Below are 18,246 nucleotides of genomic sequence, written 5' to 3'. Positions count from 1 at the left end.
TAAGGCCCTGAGAGGCTAAGGGGGTGGCAGTGCCAGGACTTGGGGCAGCCTGGCCTCAGGGTCTGTGCGGGTACCCACCACCCACACCACCAGTGAGGAGGAGTTTGGTCCATCCGCCTCAAGCTTATGCGCCTGGCACTCCCATCGCACAATTTGCCTGTCAGAAGGACACACAGACAGGCCTTAGGGTACCTCAGAGGTTCCCCGAGGGCTGTGGGGACAGAAGCCATCATATTGGGCTAGCGGAGGAAGGGACAAAGGCCAGCCAGGAATCACATGGCCCCACCTTCTCCTGGAGAGCCTGGCTCTGGAATTTGCCTATATTTAGCAAGTGGCGGGGGAGGAGGCAGATAAGCAGAGTGGGGAGGGGGAGGGCCCCTTATATAGTGTCGGGGGACGGGTCCCCGCTCAGATCCTCTCTGAGGGGCCTGTGCCTGCTCGGTTCCTGGTGCAACCTCTCGAGATGCCGGAACCAGGGAAAAAGCCAGGTAGCTCCAGGCCCGGGGTAGGGGCTGAATGTGGGGCAGGGAGGGCAGGGGGCTCCACAACTGGGGGGCAGGCCTCGGGGCGAGTTCCTGACGGGGTTGATGAGGATGGGGCCTCTGAGCCCCAAAACAGGAGGACTGACCTCTGGGAGTTTTTTTGGACTCTCTGTTTCTCCTTCCCGTCCTTCTGATGAGAGCGAGGGTAAACCAGGGGCAGGGGCACAGAGGGGAGAGAGCCAATGCTGGAAGCCCCCAGGGCCGTCACCCCCTCTCGGGACTCAGGGGGCCGCCCTCCCTGCCCCACCCCCACCTCCTTCTGCAGCAAGGTTGGGCCTGGGCTTGCCTTTTGGGAAAAGGCTGCTGCAGGCTGGAGCCAGGGTGAGTCCAGACTCGAGCCAGGCTCACGAACGCTGCTGGACAACTCCCCACCCTCCTGAGTCTCAGTTTCCCCATCTATACAAGGAGAGGTTGGGTTGGTTCCTTCCCGCCGTGAGATTCTCTGCACCCCTGTGGCCCCCACGTTGAGGTCATGCAGCCCCTCTGCTCTGGGAGAGGACGGTCAAGAGGCTGCTGGGCCTGGGCCAAGGGCAGAGAAAGTCACAGCCCAGAATCCTGGTCCTGGCCTGTGCTCTCACGGAGGTTGTTCAGGGCAGGGATCCAGCCCCCAGCCCCCTCCCAGGCCGGCTTTATCTCAGTTGCTGATTCTCAGCCTGAAGCCCTTGGAGGACAAATTTAGCCACACCCAAATAGGCACAGTATCCGTCCCTTGCCAGTGGCCCTAGATTGTGGGGGCGGGGGGCTGGGTTTCCCAGGGCAAGGAGGGTGGATATCCAGGGACACACCTAGCAAAACTCTGGTGTGGAGGTTAAGACCACAGCCCTGGGTCTCCTGCCTACCAGCTGTGTGATCTTGAGCAAGTCACTTAACCTCTCTGAGCCTCGGTGTCCTCGTCTGAGAAATGAGCATAATAACCACACCCCATCATGAGGGGATGCAGTCAAGTGTTTATCACCATATTTAATAAGAGGGGCTGCAGAGGTGGGGGGTGTGGGCAAGCCAGGGGCCCCTGCAGCCTCCATTGGCCCCTCAGTCTCAGCCTTCAGCAAGAAGCCACGGTCAGCGGAGGTGGCCGCTGGCAGCCCTGCCGTGTTCGAGGCCGAGACAGAGCGGGCAGGACTGAAGGTGCGCTGGCAGCGGGCGGGCAGTGACATCAGTGCCAGCGACAAGTACGGCCTGGCAGCTGAGGGCACACGGCACACGCTGACAGTGAGGGATGTGGGCCCTGCCGACCAGGGGTCCTACGCAGTCATCGCCGGCTCTTCCAAGGTCAAGTTTGACCTCAAGGTCATAGAGCCAGGTAAGAGCCGCGTCAGCCTTCCCTGAGGTTTGAGCTTCTGGGAACAGGGGCGGCCCCCACCACTCCAACACCCAGCGGGTAGGAGACATCGTCCCACTTTCTTGCTTTCTCTCTGGCTGTGCCCCTGCCAGGAGTGCCCGCGCCCCGTTCTCAGCAGGACCTCTCTGCGGGCCCCTGTGTGGCTCCTTGGCCTCCAGCCCTTTGGAGGTGGGGAAATTCACGGGTGCACCAGGTAGAACCCAGCCCTCCCGCTGGACCCACACACTCGGTGAACTTGGTGGGCTGAGTGCGCTGGCGGGGAAGCCCCAGGAGCTGTGGGTGTGGAGGGGGCCCTGGCCCGGCCTGTGGGGCTGGGCCTGGACCAGAGCTTGGGGGAGGAGGGGAAGGACGGCCTCAGAGCTCAGACCCACCGGGTCTGGCAGGCAGAGGAGAAGGCGAGATGAAGGCTGGAGGATGCTCTGCACACTGTGCCGTGTTTAATGAGCTGCAAGGACTAGGGAGGGACCAGGGACAAGGGGAGGCTCTCTGGTGCGAAGCTGCTCCTCGATGCCCCCCATCCCACCCCATCCCCTGCAGAGAAGACAGAACCTGTGCCAAGCCCTGCCCCCACCCCTGCCGAGGCTCCCGGAGCCCCCAGAGAAGCCCTGGCCTCAGCCACTGAGGCAGAAGGAGGCTCCCCAAGTCCTGAAGGTGAGTGGGGCTGGGCAGGGAGGGGCGAGGCCAGCGGTGGGGGTGTCCCAGGGCAGGTGTCAAAAGCGCATGTTCACAGGGTCAAGCTCAGCAGCCCCTGATGGCCCTGGGGCCCCCGACGATCCTATCGGCCTCTTTGTGATGCGGCCACAGGATGGCGAGGTGACCGTGGGTGAGTGTGGGGTTTCTGCATCCAGGAGGGCGTGGGGAGGGAGGCAGCAGGGCACCCCCAAGCCCAGCCTGTCACCCCTCTCCTGCAGGCGGCAGCATCACCTTCTCAGCCCGTGTGGCCGGGGCCAGCCTCCTGAAACCACCGATGGTCAAGTGGTTCAAGGGCAAGTGGGTGGACCTGAGCAGTAAGGTGGGCCAGCACCTGCAGCTGCACGACAGCTATGACCGGGCCAGCAAGGTGAGGCCTGCAGGGCGTGGGAGCCCGGGGCCCTGGGGAGGCTCGGAGGACTTGCAGGACTGGGGGTGCTCAGAGGGCATGACAGTCTCAAGGGGTATAGTGAGGCTTGGAGGCCCAGGGAGGAAGGAAGGCTGGGGGATATCGTGGAGCATGGGGGGCACCAGCCTGAGGGCAGAAAGCCCCTGGATAGACGGGTATCAGATGTCAGGGTGCCTTCAATGACCGACCAGAACAATTCTTCATTCTACAGATGAAGAAACCAAAGCTTGAGAGGTTGTTGCAGGTCGAAGGTCACTCAGAGCCAGGCTGGGAATCTGGGCTTTGCCTCCCAGCCTCTGCTTCTTTCACTCTGGCACAGTTCTGGCCCAGGCAAGAGGGCCTCAGGCAGGGCAGGACTGACCTATTCAGTTGTGTGGGCTGTGCACTGCACAATAGTGCCTCATCTTAAGTGAATGCCATTTAACTTGGAGCCATCACAGATTTGTATTTTGTCACCACCCTGTGCCAGCAGATGGCAGTCATGTGTCTTGAGTAGGGGCTCCATTTTCTATTTACATACAACTGTATGGATTAACTAAACCCTGAGGGGTGAGAAGGTTGATGGCCATTAGCCACCATTAGGGGTGGAGGGCTTGTCTTCTGTCCCCGTCTCCCCTGACCCCTGACCCCCACAGGTCTACCTGTTTGAGCTGCACATCACAGACGCCCAGGCCACCTTTGCCGGCGGCTACCGCTGTGAGGTGTCCACCAAGGACAAGTTTGACAGCTGCAATTTCAACCTCACCGTCCACGGTGAGGGGGCCCTGCGGTCTGTCCTGGGCTCGGGCCCCCCACGGGTCCTGTCCCCCACGCCTGCCTCCATTTCCCAACACTGAGGAGGATGCCAGTCCTGGCCAGACAGCTGCTGACCACATGCCCAGTGCTGCTCCTGCAGGGGCGTGAAGAATCCCTGGAGGCTTCCGGGGCTGGGCCGGCGGGGCGGGTCTGATGGTCAAGTCCAGATCTTGTCTGGGGTCTTGGTCATCTGGGTGTCCTGGGCTCCTGGCAAAGGTGACCAGGAAAGGCGAGTTGGGAGATGAACCACCTCTAAGCGATTGGGGATGTAACCTGCCCACCTCCCTGGCACCTCAACCCCGGAAAGGCTCAGAATGTGGGGGCCTGGGGCAGACGCCCACTCTCAAGAGGTCGCGGATGGGCAGGCCTGTGATGCGCGGAGATCCCAGGGCAGGACTTCTGGGACGGCCCCCTCTGAAGCCCCCTTCCCTCTCTCGTCCCCCTCTTTGAACTCAGAGGCCATTGGCCCCGGAGACCTGGACCTCCGATCAGCTTTCCGGCGCACGTGAGTGGCCATCTCTCCTCAGGGCCCGGGGAGGCCAGTGCTGGGGTCTGAGGCCCCTTGGGGTCAGGGCTGGGGGGATGTCGGGGGCTCAGGTCTGGGGGTGATGTGGGGGGTCAGGGCTGGGGGGACATGGGGAGCTCAGAGCTGGGGGTGATGTGCGGGGGTCAAGGCTGGGGAGTCACGGTTGGGGGTAATTTGGGAGTTCAGGGCTGGGGGTTGTGGGGGGCAGAGCAGAGGTTGATGGGGCTGGGGGAGAGAAGCTCCCCGGGCAGGTGAGGAACCGGGTCTAACCCCCGCAGGAGCCTGGCTGGAGGTGGTCGGCGGATCAGGTACCCGGCCACCCCCGGCCCTTACCTCCCCTGTACACAGTCCCTGGGGGTCTGAGATGGGCAGGGAGCCCCCATCTGGCTAGAGTCCTTTCCTCTCACTCCACCCACCCACCCCCTCCCTGCTCCCAAGTCCCTTCTAGTCGGCTCCACTAGGAGGTCCCTGACTGGGGGTCCCTCTCCGTAGTGACAGCCACGAGGACGCTGGGACCCTGGACTTCAGCTCGCTGCTGAAGAAGAGGTGAGCCCCTGGGTAGCAGCTCTGGGGGCAGGTGGTGAGGCTGTTTCAAATCCCAGCACTGTGGTTTTTCAGCTGTGTGGCCCTGAGCAAGTCACTGCATCTCTCTGAGCCAGTTTCCTTGTCTGTCAAATGGGGCAATCCCGGTGTTGGAAAGAGTCAGAAGCTCTGCAGACATTGTGTCCTGTAGACCAATATCCTCACAGCGTCCCCCAAGACCAGCCCACACTTGGGTCTGTGATAGCTCACTCAGTAGGCTCCGGGGACCCAGAAGAAGCTGGGAGAGGGCCTCAGAGCCCCAGGCATTGCCCACCCAGCCCAGCCCGACTGACTTGTGTCCTCTCTGTCCTCTCCCTCCCTCTCCTGGATCCTGCCAATGGTCGATGCTGCCGCGGCCCAGAGAGTAAGCATTGGGGTCGGGGGCTAGGGGCTCGGGGGCAGCAGGGCGCCGGCGGGGCCGTGCCCATCCCTGTCACGGGGCGTTGGTGAGAGACGGCGCTGGGATCAGACAGACCTCAGGGAGGACCCCCACTGACGGGGACAAGTCTCCGAGCCTCAGGCTCTCCTGACACCCGCCTGCCAGGCTCTGGAGCCATAAACGAGGCGACGTGCAGGGGCCCATTGGTGCCGTGTCCTGGAGGGGTGGGACAGGGAGGAGGAGGCGAGGGTCTTTGCGGGGAGGTGGCCCACGCTTCTAACGTGTCCACTGCCTTTCTGCCCCACCTCCTCCCCGGAGCAGCAGTTTACGGACCCGGCGGTGAGTGCCCCATGAGGCTCAGCACCCTGTCACTTCTGCCAGGAACACCCCCGGCCCTGACCCCCGTACTGACCTTGAGGCCCCTTGATCCCAGTACGGGCTCCGATCAATGAGTGCTCAAGCCACCCTGCCAGAAGGAAGGGGCAGAGGGCAGGGGTGGCGACCCCTCCTTGGTCCTGGGCCCCTCAAAGCCCCACCCCAGGGGCAGGGATGGGGCTGCAGTCCTGCCCTGGACCCCCTGGATCCCCTGAGGCCTCTTGGCACGGGCTGTGGGATACAGGGACTCGCGGCTGGAGGCCCCAGCCGAGGAGGACGTGTGGGAGATCCTGCGGCAGGCGCCCCCGTCGGAGTACGAGCGCATCGCCTTCCAGCACGGCATCACCGACCTGCGTGGCATGCTCAAGAGGCTCAAGGGCATGAGGCGTGACGAGAAGAAGAGCACAGGTTAGCCCTCCGCTTTGAGCCAGAGGAGAAGCACAGGTTAGACCCTGCCCCTCACATGCACAGAAAAAGAGCAGAGGCCAGTTTAGCCGGGAGACACCCAGGAAAGGAGAAGAGCCCAGGTTAGCCCCCCTCTCATGTGGGGAAACACAGGAGTGCCCAGGTTAGCCCCTTTCCACACTGAAAAAGAGAAAGGCTCAGGCTAGCCCTTTCCCATCAAGGGGTTGACAGAGCGGATGTGAGCCCCTGGAATGTACACCAGGAAAGCGAGGTCCTCATCTGCCCACTTCGTGGGGGGCAGCCAGCAGGAGCAGGAAAACAGGGCTTGCTGTCAAAACAGAGTCCAGAGGTAGAGAAAGTCCATTCTTCCTATTACTGTTCTGCCAAGCTTCTGTCTTCCTGGAATCTCGTAACTGTATCCCTGAGCTGAGCAGGTGGACAGGACCCAAAGGAAGACAGGAGGACAAAGAGAGAGACAAGGAGGTGACAAGCACATAGGACAGACAGAGATAAACAAGCAGTCACAGCAGAGACATGGGGTGGAGGGGGCCAGGGAGGGGCTGGAGGGAGGCCCTGGGCCCTCATGCGGTCGTGGGGTTGGGGTGAGCCTCCTGCGCCTGGGCTGGCCCCGGAGCAGGTGGCGGGTGGCAGGGGCTGAGGGGTGGCCTTCAGCCTTTCAGAAGAAGCTGGAGCCAGCCTACCAGGTGAGCAAGGGCCACAAGATCCGGCTGACCGTGGAGCTGGCCAACCCCGATGCCGAAGTCAAGTGGCTGAAGAACGGACAGGAGATCCAGATGAGCGGCAGGTGCGAGTGGGGCGGCGAGTGGGTGCTGGGAGTGCTGGGGATGTGGAGGGACCTCAGGGACCCTCCACCCCTGTCTCTCTGTCTCTCCCCATTCCTCTCGCCCTCTGGGTCTAATTTCCCATCTTTCTGGTTCTGCCCATCTCTGTTCCTCCCTCTTTTTCTCTCGGTCTCGCTTCCTCCCATCGGGGACGCTCCACTGTCCCCTCCTGTTCACAGCAAGTAAGTCCCAGCTCCTGGAAGGCTTGGGGTGGGGGGTGTTGGGGTCCTGACAGGGGTTTGAGGGGCACCTGGGGCCCAGGAGGTGAGTCCACGGCTCTCCCGCCACTCCCCCACGGCCCCCGTCCAGGTACATCTTTGAGTCCATCGGCGCCAAGCGCACACTGACCATCAGCCAGTGCTCGCTGGCAGACGACGCGGCCTACCAGTGTGTGGTGGGCGGCGAGAAGTGCAGCACCGAGCTCTTTGTCAAAGGTGGGCCTGGGACCCCTGGAGCTTGGGAGCCTGGGACTGGAGTGCCCTAGAAGCGTGCGGCCGTCACACTCTTTCTGCCTTGACAGAGCCCCCCGTGCTGATCACGCGGCCCCTGGAGGACCAGCTGGTGATGGTGGGACAGCGGGTGGAGTTTGAGTGTGAGGTGTCTGAGGAGGGCGCCCAGGTCAAGTGGTGAGTGCCAGGGGCAGGGGGCAAGGGACAGGGCTGGGGGCCTGGGGGCACCCCCAGAGGAGCCCACGGCACTTGCTGCCCGCCCCCTGGCCAGGCTGAAGGACGGGGTGGAGCTGACCCGGGAGGAGACCTTCAAATATCGGTTCAAGAAGGACGGGCAGAGACACCACCTGATCATCAACGAAGCGACACTGGAGGACGCTGGGCACTACGCGCTGCACACCAGCGGCGGCCAGGCGCTGGCCGAGCTCATCGTGCAGGGTGAGGCCCACAGGGAAGGTTGGGGGAGCACACGATGTTTCAGGAACTTGGATCCCCTCAGCCCCAGCCCCCCAGCCACACACGGGAATCAGGCAAACCCAGGATGGAGGCCTGAGTGACCTTGGGCAAGTCACGTTGACACCCTGAGCCTCACCTTTCTCGTCTGTAAAACGGGGATGCCGAGGTGGCCACTGCAGAGGGTGTGGGAGGATCAGATGGGCCTGGTTAGCAACACCCCCCCACACACACTTGAGGTTCCTGGTGTACACTCCACCATCCCATGCACACACGCATCACATCATGCACGCATGCATGCATTGTTTTCGCATGCCCATGTGATCTCCACAGGGATTCATGCCCACACCCACACACACCCTCCCGAGCTCACTGGCTCTGCCCTGCCCCCCAGAGAAAAAGCTGGAGGTGTACCAGAGCATCGCGGACTTGACGGTGGGTGCAAAGGACCAGGCTGTGTTCAAGTGTGAGGTGTCGGACGAGAACGTGCGGGGCGTGTGGCTGAAGAACGGGAAAGAGCTAGTGCCCGACAGCCGCATAAAGGTGTCCCACATCGGGCGGTGAGTGTGCGGGGCTTGGCCCCCACGCAGATGGGGACAGGAGGATGGGACAGGCAGAGACAGATGGAGAGACAGACATCACACAGAGAGACAGAGACACAGACACACAGAGAGACAGAGGGAGAACAGAGATAGACACACAGAGAGACAGACACAGAGGGAGAGAGAGCCACAGACTGAGAGACACACACAGAGAGACAGAGAGAGAAACAGAGAGAGACATACAGAAGGACAGACACGGAGAGGGACACAGACTGAGACAGACATACAGAGAGACAGAATGAGAAACAGAGAGATAGAGACTGAGATAGAGCACACAGAGACACAGAGACAGAGAGCCACAGACTGAGGCAGACACACAGAGAGACAGAGACAGAGATGGACAGACAGAAATGGACAGACAGAGATGGACAGGAAGAAACAGACATGCACACAGAACAGGACAGAGACCGAAATAGAGAGAAAGAAAAAGAGATACATAGAGAGAGACAGAGACAGAGAGATACGGAGAGACAGAAGCATACAGAGAAGGAGAGTTCATCAGAGACAGAGAAGGATGGGGAGAGAGAGACGAAGGAGAAGCAATGAGAGGGACAGGCAGGCGGGGAGCCCCCCGGCCCCCCAGCCCCGACACTCGTGCCCACGGCGGGGCAGGAGGCCATGGGGAGGCCGGCTCCCGCCAGGGGCCCTCACGCTCCCCTACTCTCTTACTCACGCCCTGGGCATCTGGGTTGCCCCGTGCTGGGCCCAAGGTCACAGAGATTAATGAGACCAGCTCCTGCCAGTCTCCAAGGGCCCCGCCAAGGGGACACCTCTACACTGCCGACCTCTGCAAACATGTGAGGGAGCTGGCAATTCAAAAACAGAGAAAGAAAGCATTTAAAACACCACAACACCAGTGAGCCAGGATGGGGCGAGGGGCCCTGGAGCCCTGATTAGGGTGAGGCTAGGGATGTGGGGTCCAAGGGGGTCCCCTGAGCCACCGCTGCCCTGCAGGGTCCACAAACTGACCATTGACGACGTCACGCCTGCGGACGAGGCTGACTACAGCTTTGTGCCCGAGGGCTTTGCCAGCAACCTGTCGGCCAAGCTCCATTTCATGGGTGAGCCGGCGCCCAGGGTAGGGGGGAGACCCTGTCCCTGGCCTTTGCCCTGGAGCCACTTGCTCTTCCTTCTCTCGCAGAGGTGAAGATCGACTTCGTGCCCAGGCAGGGTGAGTCTTGGGGTCCCTGTGTGCCGCCTGCCCGCACCCCACCCTCGTGTGTCTCCCCTCTATTCACACACAGAGGAAAGAGCAAGGACCCTGAAGTGGGGCCCCTGAGACTCAGCCCTAGTTCCACCACTTGTGACCAGGGGCCAACCACAGTCTCTCTGAGCCTCAGTTTTCTCATCTCTAAAGTGGGAATCGTGAGTGCCTCCTCCATGGGGTGGTAAGAAAAACGAGATGGGATGCTGTATGAGCTATCAAATGGCGTCACAGACATGAGATTTTATTATATCTTTTCTGCTTTTAGAAGTCTCTCTCCTGCTTTTAGATTAAACTTGAATCAGGCATTTTAGGATCCTAATTTCAGGAGAGTATCCAGGCTGTGGCAGGCTCTAGGTCAGTGCTTTCCAAACTGAGTTCACTTAATAGGCTGCTCCACTTAAAAAGGGTTCCGTAGTGAAATAAGTTTGGGAAACACCACACACTTGCTCCACCTCTGGTTGATTCAGCAGGTGTGTTGGTACATTAAAGGCTCTGAGAAATCCCATGGTAAAGAAACGTGCTTAACTTTGTTTAAGCCAGGGCTTCCTAGTTTATTTGGCTGTGAAACCTTCTCTTCTTTTTTCTGGCAGGATATTGGTGTTCCTCCAAACACAGTTTGAGAAATGCTACACTAGGCAACTTGGTGTTACAAACCTCCCTGGGAACTTCTGGGGTCATAAGAATGTTCTAGATCTTGATTGGGTGGTGGTTACACAGGCGTATACATTGTCAAAAGTCAAAACTCATTTGAGTATACAAAGCTGTATACTCAAATCTTGTCATTTTATCGTGTGTAAGTTATACCTCAAGAAAATTGCTTTAAAAAACAACCACCAACCAGGAGCACATGCTCCTTCCAGGTTCTCCCTCTTTCATGGGCCTTGGGCCCCTTCTCCTTTCTCTGACCTACGCCATCTCCCCCCAGAACCTCCCAAGATCCACCTGGACTGCCCGGGCCGCGTGCCGGACACCATCGTGGTTGTGGCTGGCAACAAGCTACGCCTGGACGTCCCCATCTCCGGGGACCCTGCTCCCACTGTGATCTGGCAGAAGACCATCACACAGGTGCTGTGGTTCCCTCCTCCACTTCCCCATTTTTAAAATGGGCATGTGGGATCAGATGAGTGCTGGGACCTGCCCCCACACCAGCCCAGCCCACATGGGCACGCCCTACAGCGGGCCACCGACTGGGAGCACAGAGGCTCAGCTGGCCGGGAGGCGGGCGTGGTGGGCGGTAGATGGCCACTGGGCAGGGATCCTCTCCAGGCTGAGTCAGCCCGTCTTCCTCTACTTGCCTCCTGCTCTGTTTCCAGGGGAATAAGGTCCCCGCTGGGCCAGCCCCCGATGCCCCAGGGGATGCAGGCGCCAGTGACGAGTGGGTGTTTGACAAGAAGGTGAGTGAGGGAGAAAGTGGGACGTGGTTTGTTTACCCTCATTTTCTGCCCACACGGTATCCACCCTTGGGCGAGGCAGATGTCCATCTTAAGAAGGTGCCCTATCTAGCCAGGTGTGCTCCCGCCCCAGGCAGGGTCTCCACAGAGCCCTCATGTCTCATGATGTCAGGTACCCTCGACATCGCCAGGAAGCCCTTGAGACTGGGCCACTCCCTGGCCCCCGTGTTCCCGAGCCGACCTTGACTTCGTGCTTCCTCCTTTCCAGGGCCGGGGTTTCCCTGGCACTTTTCAGTAAGAGGAGCGCTTCCTTTCCGCTCCTCCTCCTCCGTGCACCATTGACCCTTCTACCCACATGAAGTCTTGCAGGATCCTCGTGATAGCTCCATGAGGTCGTGTTATTCCCATTTGGCAGATAGGGAAACTGAGGTACAGAGAGGATAGGTGATTGCCTAAAGTTCTATCACAAAGCTGGAGCTGGGGCCTGAGGCCCTTGCCCATGGCAGGTGCTAGATGAAGGGTTTGGGACTAGGTGCTCACATGGGCGCAGTTTCCTCTCAGACTGCATCTCCCCCATGGACCCTGCACTGAGCTCTGTTCCTATCTCAGGGCTATTGGCTGTCACAGAAGCTGCAGAAACCTCTGGGGTCTGACCTGGGCTCTTCCCCCCAACTTCCCCTCCCCTCCAGCTGCTGTGTGAGACCGAGGGCCGGGTCCGAGTGGAGACCACCAAGGACCGCAGCGTCTTCACCCTCGAGGGGGCAGAGAAGGAAGATGAGGGTGTCTACATCGTCACGGTGAAGAACCCTGTGGGTGAAGACCAGGTCAACCTCACAGTCAAGGTCATCGGTGAGGCCAGCCAGGGTCCAGGCAGGGAAGACAGGGGCAATGAGGGTGGGCCCATCCATTAACTCATTTAGTCACTCAATAAACCTTGCGGGGCATGCTCTTGGATCCATGGAGAGGATTAGGGCTGGGACATGGGTGAATATGGGCAGTGGGGAGCCATAAAGACTTGATCACAAGCTGCTGACATGATGAGAACCGCATCCTAGAAATGGCTCTGGGGGTGGTGAGGGAATGAGCAACAACCTTGGCCTGGGCCCGGGCAGGGCTGATGTGGGTCTGCCCCCCACAGATGTGCCGGATGCCCCCGCGGCTCCCAAGATCAGCAACGTGGGCGAGGACTCCTGCACGGTGCAGTGGGAGCCGCCTGCCTATGATGGCGGGCAGCCAATCCTGGGTGAGTCGGGGGCACAGGAGACAGAGCCGAGGGCAGCGGGGGAGGTGGGGTGCCGGACCCCAGACCAGAGCTCCTGCCTCCCCGGTGTCAGGCTACATCCTAGAGCGCAAGAAGAAGAAGAGCTACCGGTGGATGCGGCTGAACTTCGACCTGCTGCGGGAGCTGAGCCTGGAGGCGAAGCGAATGATTGAGGGTGTGGTGTACGAGATGCGCGTCTACGCAGTCAACGCCATCGGCATGTCCAGGCCCAGCCCTGCCTCCCAGCCCTTCATGCCTATCGGTGAGCCTGCCCCGCCTGGCACTGCCCCCATGCCATCCCCACCAGTCAAGGGGCCCCAGTAATAGCAGCTGCTCCGTGGGTGGCCACTACACTAGGCATTCACATCCCTGGTCTTCTTTAATCCACATTCAAGGATTAATCCTCTTCATCTCACAGATGAAGAAAGTGAGGCTCCGAGAGGTTACATGACTTGCTCAAGGTCACCCAGCTGGTACAGGGTGGGGCTGAAACTCACACCACTCTGCCCCTTGGTTCACCTCTCCAGCCTGTTTCCACAACTATCCAATGGGGATCCCGAAATATCAACTTCACAGAACTGTTGTTAGGATGAAATGAGATAACGTGGGCAGAGCACCTGGCAGCCAGCAGGTGCTCAATAAATGTTAAGTGTTGCCTGTCTCCACTCTCTGCAACCAGAGTTTGTCATATGTGGAACAGGGTGAGGGCCATGGGTGCCTGAGGGTCTGAGGGGCATCTCTGTGGATAGGGCCCTGGACCAGGAGAGCGGGTTTGCCGAGCCAGCTCCTTTGTCCCCAAGAGGGCCATCTGGAGTCATCATCCCTCCTTCGAGCCTCAGTTTCCTCATCCATATGATGGGGTTGAGAGGGTAGAACAGCTGCCGAGGGGGTAGCAGGCTCGCAAGGAGGCCTGTCTTACAGGAAGTGTGAGTCTGCGGCAGGGGCAGACACAGGGACGGGGTGGGGGGTGGGGTGGCAGGAAGGCGGTGCCTGTGAGGAGGAGGGTTCAGGCCCCTCTCTTTAGGGACCGACTTCCAGATTGCTCACCTAATCATACAGTGAGAGCCAGGAAATGCCTGTGTTTTAGGCTAGTTTCTCCTTAAATTACATTTATAGCATTACCCGCACCATCCGACAGCAGTGGCTCCTTCTAAGCGTGTTTGTGATCTTTTGGGTACCTTTTCCTATCCAGATCCCTCTTTAGTAACTGCTGTTTGTTTTTAAGCCTGTCTAGAGGCGTGTCTTTTGATGGAGCTGAAATACTTCTTAAAGTGCTTGAAAGCCAGTCGGACGGCAGCTCCTCCGTGCGGCACTGGCAGGCGGCTGGGGGTCTGGGTCATGGTCCCGCAGCGTCCCCGGCTGGGGTGGGCTCCCTCAGACCCCTCTCTGACCTCCCCTCCACCCAGGCCCCCCCAGCGAGCCCACCCACCTGGCGGTGGAGGACGTCTCAGACACCACGGTCTCCCTCAAGTGGCGGCCCCCAGAGCGCGTGGGAGCTGGGGGCCTGGACGGCTACAGTGTGGAGTACTGCCGCAAGGGTGGTAAGCACCCCTGTCCAGCCCGCCCCCCACTGGCCCCTGGCCACGTGCCTGCCATCTGCTAGGCCCCTCTCTGCAGTGGAGGCCCCGACAGCTACCAGAGATGGGGTAGCACGAGGGGTGTGATGTTGATGCTGCCCGTGGCCTCACCTCCCCGCCCCCAGGCTCCGAGTGGGTAGCTGCCCTGCAGGGGCTGACGGAGCACACATCACTGCTGGTGAAGGATCTGCCCACAGGAGCCCGGCTGCTCTTCCGCGTGCGGGCACACAATGTGGCGGGGCCTGGGGCCCCTGTAACCACCAAGGAGCCTGTGACGGTGCAGGAGATTCTGCGTGAGTGCCCCTCGCACAGTCACGAGAGCTGCCACTGACGCCCTGGCCCTTGGGGGCCAGTGGAGGTGGGGACAGTCAGGGAGACCCTACTAGGGGGAGGGGCTAAACGCAGGGTGCGACAGGAGGGGCCGGAGCCATTATCCATGTCCCAGACTCAGGGCAAACGTGCCGAGAGAGCCCTCTCGGCTTTTCCACTCAACCCCCAGTTCTGGAAAAGAGAAAAGGTAGGTCATTATAGCATCGTCTTCGAGCTCTGTTCTATGAGTCTCTCAGCCCCAACAGGTAGGTACTGTCCCTGTGCCCAGGACTGAGCAGTGAGGCCACTCAGGGTCAGCTTGGCCCATCTGGATCCCATTCCTTAATTCCCAACAAACATCAATGGTGTAGTTGGTTCTCAAAGTGGAAGGAGGCAGCAAACTGGGGTGGAAACATCAAGAGGAATAGAGTACAACTGCCTAGATTTGCATCTTGGCCTGTGACTGACTAGCTGTGTGACCTCAAACAAGTTGCTCACCCTCTCTAATGCCTGCCTTTTGTGGCAGTGTGGTGAGGCTCAGGTGGAAGCAGGAGCTTTGCAAACCATTTGGGGCTGGGGTTAGGGTGAGCTAAAGGAGGGGAGGGCCCAGGAGGCAGCATGTGTCTTAGCTGCAGCTCTCTGGGCCCTGCCACAAGAGGGACAGGAGCTGGGTGCTCCTCAGGCCTGGGGCGGTGGTGAGGCCTCGCTGAGCTGCCCACTGTACTCACAGAGCGGCCCCGGCTCCAGCTGCCCAGGCACCTGCGCCAGACCATCCACAGGAGGGTTGGGGAGCCCGTGAACCTCCTGATTCCCTTCCAGGTAGGCCCGGCCCCCTTCCCGGCCCCGGCATGTTGTCTATGCCTAGCTGATGGATGTGTCTCAGAGCTGACCAGGCATGAGGCTGGGGTAGTGGCCGGCCCTCAGGGAGACCCAGGCTTGTGGGTGAGCCGTCCTTCCCTACAGGGCAGGCCCCGGCCTCAGGTGACCTGGACCAAGGAGGGGCAGCCCCTGGCAGGCGAGGAGGTGAGCATCCGCAACAGCCCCACAGACACCATCCTGTTCATCCGGGCCGCACGCCGCACCCACTCGGGCACCTACCAGGTGACGCTACGCATTGAGAACATGGAGGATGAGGCCACGCTGGTCCTGCAGATTGTTGGTACGTGGCACTGGGCCTCCCGCTGGGCCCGCTCACTCCTAGTCCCGGAGCTAGGATGCCAGGGCCCTGGGCCAAGCCTGGGGACCAGCCCAGAGCTTCATCCCTTATGGTCCTGGGCCCCTCCTCTGGGTTGCCCAGGGTCCTGCTGAAGACAGCAGGCCAGGTCCAGGCCGGCAGGCTGAGGGGCCCTGCAGCCCAGCGTCCCCTGCTGTCACTCCGTATCAGGAGGCTGGTGTTCCAACTGGTCTACCTCCTGCAGACAAGCCAAGTCCCCCCCAGGACATCCGGGTCGCTGAGGCGTGGGGTTTCAACGTGGCTCTGGAGTGGAAGCCACCCCAAGATGATGGCAACACAGAGATCTGGGGTTACACAGTCCAGAAAGCGGACAAGAAGACCATGGTGAGCCTGGGGCCCCGGCCCTGCCCTGCCACCGACACCCTCCCCAGGGCCAGGCAGACCTGGGCCTCAGCTGCCCCTCCCTGTCCTTAGGTTGGACCTGCCTCTTATCCTCCTTCTCTGGTCTGGGTCCCTCCACAGTTGAGGTGCAGATACCAGGGGAACCCAGGAGAAGCCCCTGGCAGGGAGTAGGGCCTGGCCCCCAGAGACCCCTCCCTCTCCTCCACACCCCCAGGAGTGGTTCACCGTCTTGGAGCATTACCGCCGCACCCACTGCGTGGTGTCAGAACTCATCATCGGCAACGGCTACTACTTCCGGGTCTTCAGCCATAACATGGTGGGCCCCAGTGACAAAGCCGCCACTACCAAGGAGCCTGTCTTTATCCCTAAAGCAGGTGCTGTACCCTCACTTGCACTCCAGGGGTGGAGCTGGGGCATGGAGGCAGTGCGGGCAGGGAGGGTGGCGCTCTAGGTACAAAGCCCTGTCACCCACAGGCATCACATATGAGTCTCCCAGCTACAAGGCCCTGGACTTCTTGGAGGCCCCAAGCTTCACCCGCCCCCTGGTGAACCGCTCGGTCATCGCCGGCTACAACGCTACCCTCTCCTGTGCTGTCCGGGGTAGCCCCAAGGTAGGCAACTTGGGGCCCGGGTCCAGGCTGACCCAGGAGGCGGGGCTCAGAGGCTCCCACCTGGAGCAGTCTCTCTCCTGCCTGTCTCCTGCTTTCTCTCCCCTCTGGGGGTCAGGGCCAGGTTCCTCTCCCTAAACACGGCCTCAGCCCTCTCCCCTGGCCGCCTGTTAATTCCCAGCCTTGCACGTAGTTTGAGACTCCACTGGGAGCCCCCAAAGTAGAAACACAAACATCCATCTCCCTAGGTTCCGGCCGGGTGCCCTCTCAACCTGAGACGGTCTCGCTCCCTCCCATTACCTGTTTTACAGCCCAACATTTCCTGGTTCAAGAACGGCCTGGACCTGCGAGACGACGCCCGCTTCCGCACGTTCAGCAAACAGGGGGTGCTGACCCTGGAGATCAGAAAGCCCTGCCCCTTTGATGGGGGCATCTATGTTTGCAGGGCCACCAACTTACAAGGCGAGGCACAGTGCGAGTGCCGCCTGGAGGTGCGAGGTGAGGAGCCCACTGGGCCAGGGCCTGGGGTGGAGGAGGAGGCAGGGCATCTGCGGGGACTCTGGCTGAATGAGTAACGACCGTAACGTCCAGACGGGTTCTGGCTTCTGGGCTCTGCTGCCAGAGCTGCTCCCCCAAGCCTTCTAGAAGGCTGGCAGGACACACGTGGCATGGCCTCCTTCTCTCCTGCAGTGCCTCAGTGACTGGGCTGGCTCCCTGGGGATGGCCAGGTATGTACTCCAGACCACCCCGACACCCAGGGCCCCAATCAGAAGCTGAGCCTTGCTTCAGGGCAGCCATCAGGAAACGAGGGAGCAGGCAGCTCTTAGCAAGGTGTCAACCCAATCCACTCACAAGGGAACCTGTGTCACAGGTGCACCCGGATGCCAGCCCGTGTGCCAGGAGCCTGGCAAGAAGCTGGACAGGCCGCCTTCCTGCTGTGGGATGTGTGTGTGCTATGGCAGCGTAGCTATGGGGAGGAGGCCTGGGGGATCTGAGCAGACTCAGCTGTCAGAGCTCCCGCTGGAAGCTCTTGGATCTGTGGGGCAAAAAGGGGGTGGGCTCAGGAAATGGCGGTTGGGGACAGGCCTTCCTGGCCTGCCATGTCTTCTCAGCATGGAAGGGCAATAAAGATCCGTGCAGTCACACAGAACTGACTCTTCTTGTCCAACGCGCTCGTTTGCGTAAGAAGCAGAGGGAAATCGACTTGATCCTCTGAGCAAACTGAAGGCAGGGGTTTTGTCTCCTGGATGAGTTAAATGAGGCCCAGAGTGGAATCCTAAATCATAAAACATTAACACTAGGAGGAACCTGTCTTCCCCACTGCAGACACTCTTCAAATGAGCAAACTGGGGAGCTGCGACGAAGGAAAGCGTATTAGCAACAGAGCCAGAAACCCAAGGCTCGCCCCCAGTCCCTGTGCTCAGTACCATCTCTGTCCTGGCGACCACGGTCACAGCAGCCTGGATGTCTGCGGGGCAACGCCAAACCTCAGTGTGGTTCTGTGCCCCTAAGGCTGGAGTGGCTGCAGTGGGCTACTGTGGGGTCCCAGGGGCATTAAGCATTGGGAGAGAGTGAGCCTGTCCAGCACAAGACACTGGGAAGCAAGAAGACATAGGGGCCAGGGCCCTCCTCTGCTCTTTTCCCCCTTGGGGAGCCTCACTCGGATCACCAGTTTCCCTTCGGGAGGAGGAAGCTGGCAGGTCTCAGGGGTGCCCTGAGAGAGTGTTGAGGGTCCTTCCTACCCAGGGAGCACCAGGTTTTTCCAGAGCATAGAAAAAAATTCCATGAAGGCTAGTCCCAGGGTTGCTTCTTAGAGTTCTATCAGCCCAAGGCACTGCTGGTCAAGAGCGCAGAGCCTGGGGCTCCAGGTCCCCCGGGAGGCCTGCCCGAGTCACCACACGCATAAAGGGCAGGGGGAGCCTCGGTTTT

General features: G+C 60.4%; 1 protein-coding gene across 1 annotated transcript; it reads left to right on the top strand.

Moving 5' to 3' along the window:
- Positions 1 to 365: 365 nt before the first annotated feature.
- MYBPC3 (myosin binding protein C3) lies at positions 366 to 17,472 on the top strand. The gene is made up of 33 exons (XM_070487649.1): positions 366 to 488; positions 1,576 to 1,842; positions 2,419 to 2,532; positions 2,612 to 2,704; positions 2,793 to 2,941; positions 3,616 to 3,733; positions 4,232 to 4,280; positions 4,580 to 4,609; positions 4,794 to 4,847; positions 5,581 to 5,601; positions 5,882 to 6,045; positions 6,715 to 6,847; positions 7,194 to 7,318; positions 7,405 to 7,510; positions 7,605 to 7,771; positions 8,181 to 8,346; positions 9,343 to 9,449; positions 9,530 to 9,559; positions 10,521 to 10,660; positions 10,909 to 10,989; positions 11,676 to 11,835; positions 12,125 to 12,229; positions 12,321 to 12,509; positions 13,654 to 13,788; positions 13,950 to 14,117; positions 14,864 to 14,952; positions 15,097 to 15,292; positions 15,552 to 15,691; positions 15,924 to 16,083; positions 16,184 to 16,320; positions 16,629 to 16,815; positions 17,008 to 17,045; positions 17,189 to 17,472. The coding sequence occupies exons 1-32, from the start codon at positions 464 to 466 to the stop codon at positions 17,016 to 17,018; spliced, it is 3,816 nt and encodes a 1,271-aa protein (XP_070343750.1). The 5' UTR covers positions 366 to 463; the 3' UTR covers positions 17,019 to 17,045; positions 17,189 to 17,472.
- Positions 17,473 to 18,246: the final 774 nt, after the last annotated feature.

This window comes from Equus asinus, chromosome 17 (genome assembly GCF_041296235.1).
Source record: "Equus asinus isolate D_3611 breed Donkey chromosome 17, EquAss-T2T_v2, whole genome shotgun sequence".
NCBI classification, from domain to species: Eukaryota; Metazoa; Chordata; class Mammalia; order Perissodactyla; family Equidae; genus Equus; species Equus asinus.
This window is presented reverse-complemented; position numbering and strand designations above follow the sequence as displayed.

Bases quoted from the DNA above. Each gene is read 5' to 3' on its own strand.
- MYBPC3 (XM_070487649.1), top strand. From the start codon at position 464: ATGCCGGAACCAGGGAAAAAGCCAG. The intron at 489-1,575 runs GTAGCTCCAGGC...TTGGCCCCTCAG, and splicing joins GGAACCAGGGAAAAAGCCAG to TCTCAGCCTTCAGCAAGAAG. The intron at 2,942-3,615 runs GTGAGGCCTGCA...TGACCCCCACAG, and splicing joins GCTATGACCGGGCCAGCAAG to GTCTACCTGTTTGAGCTGCA.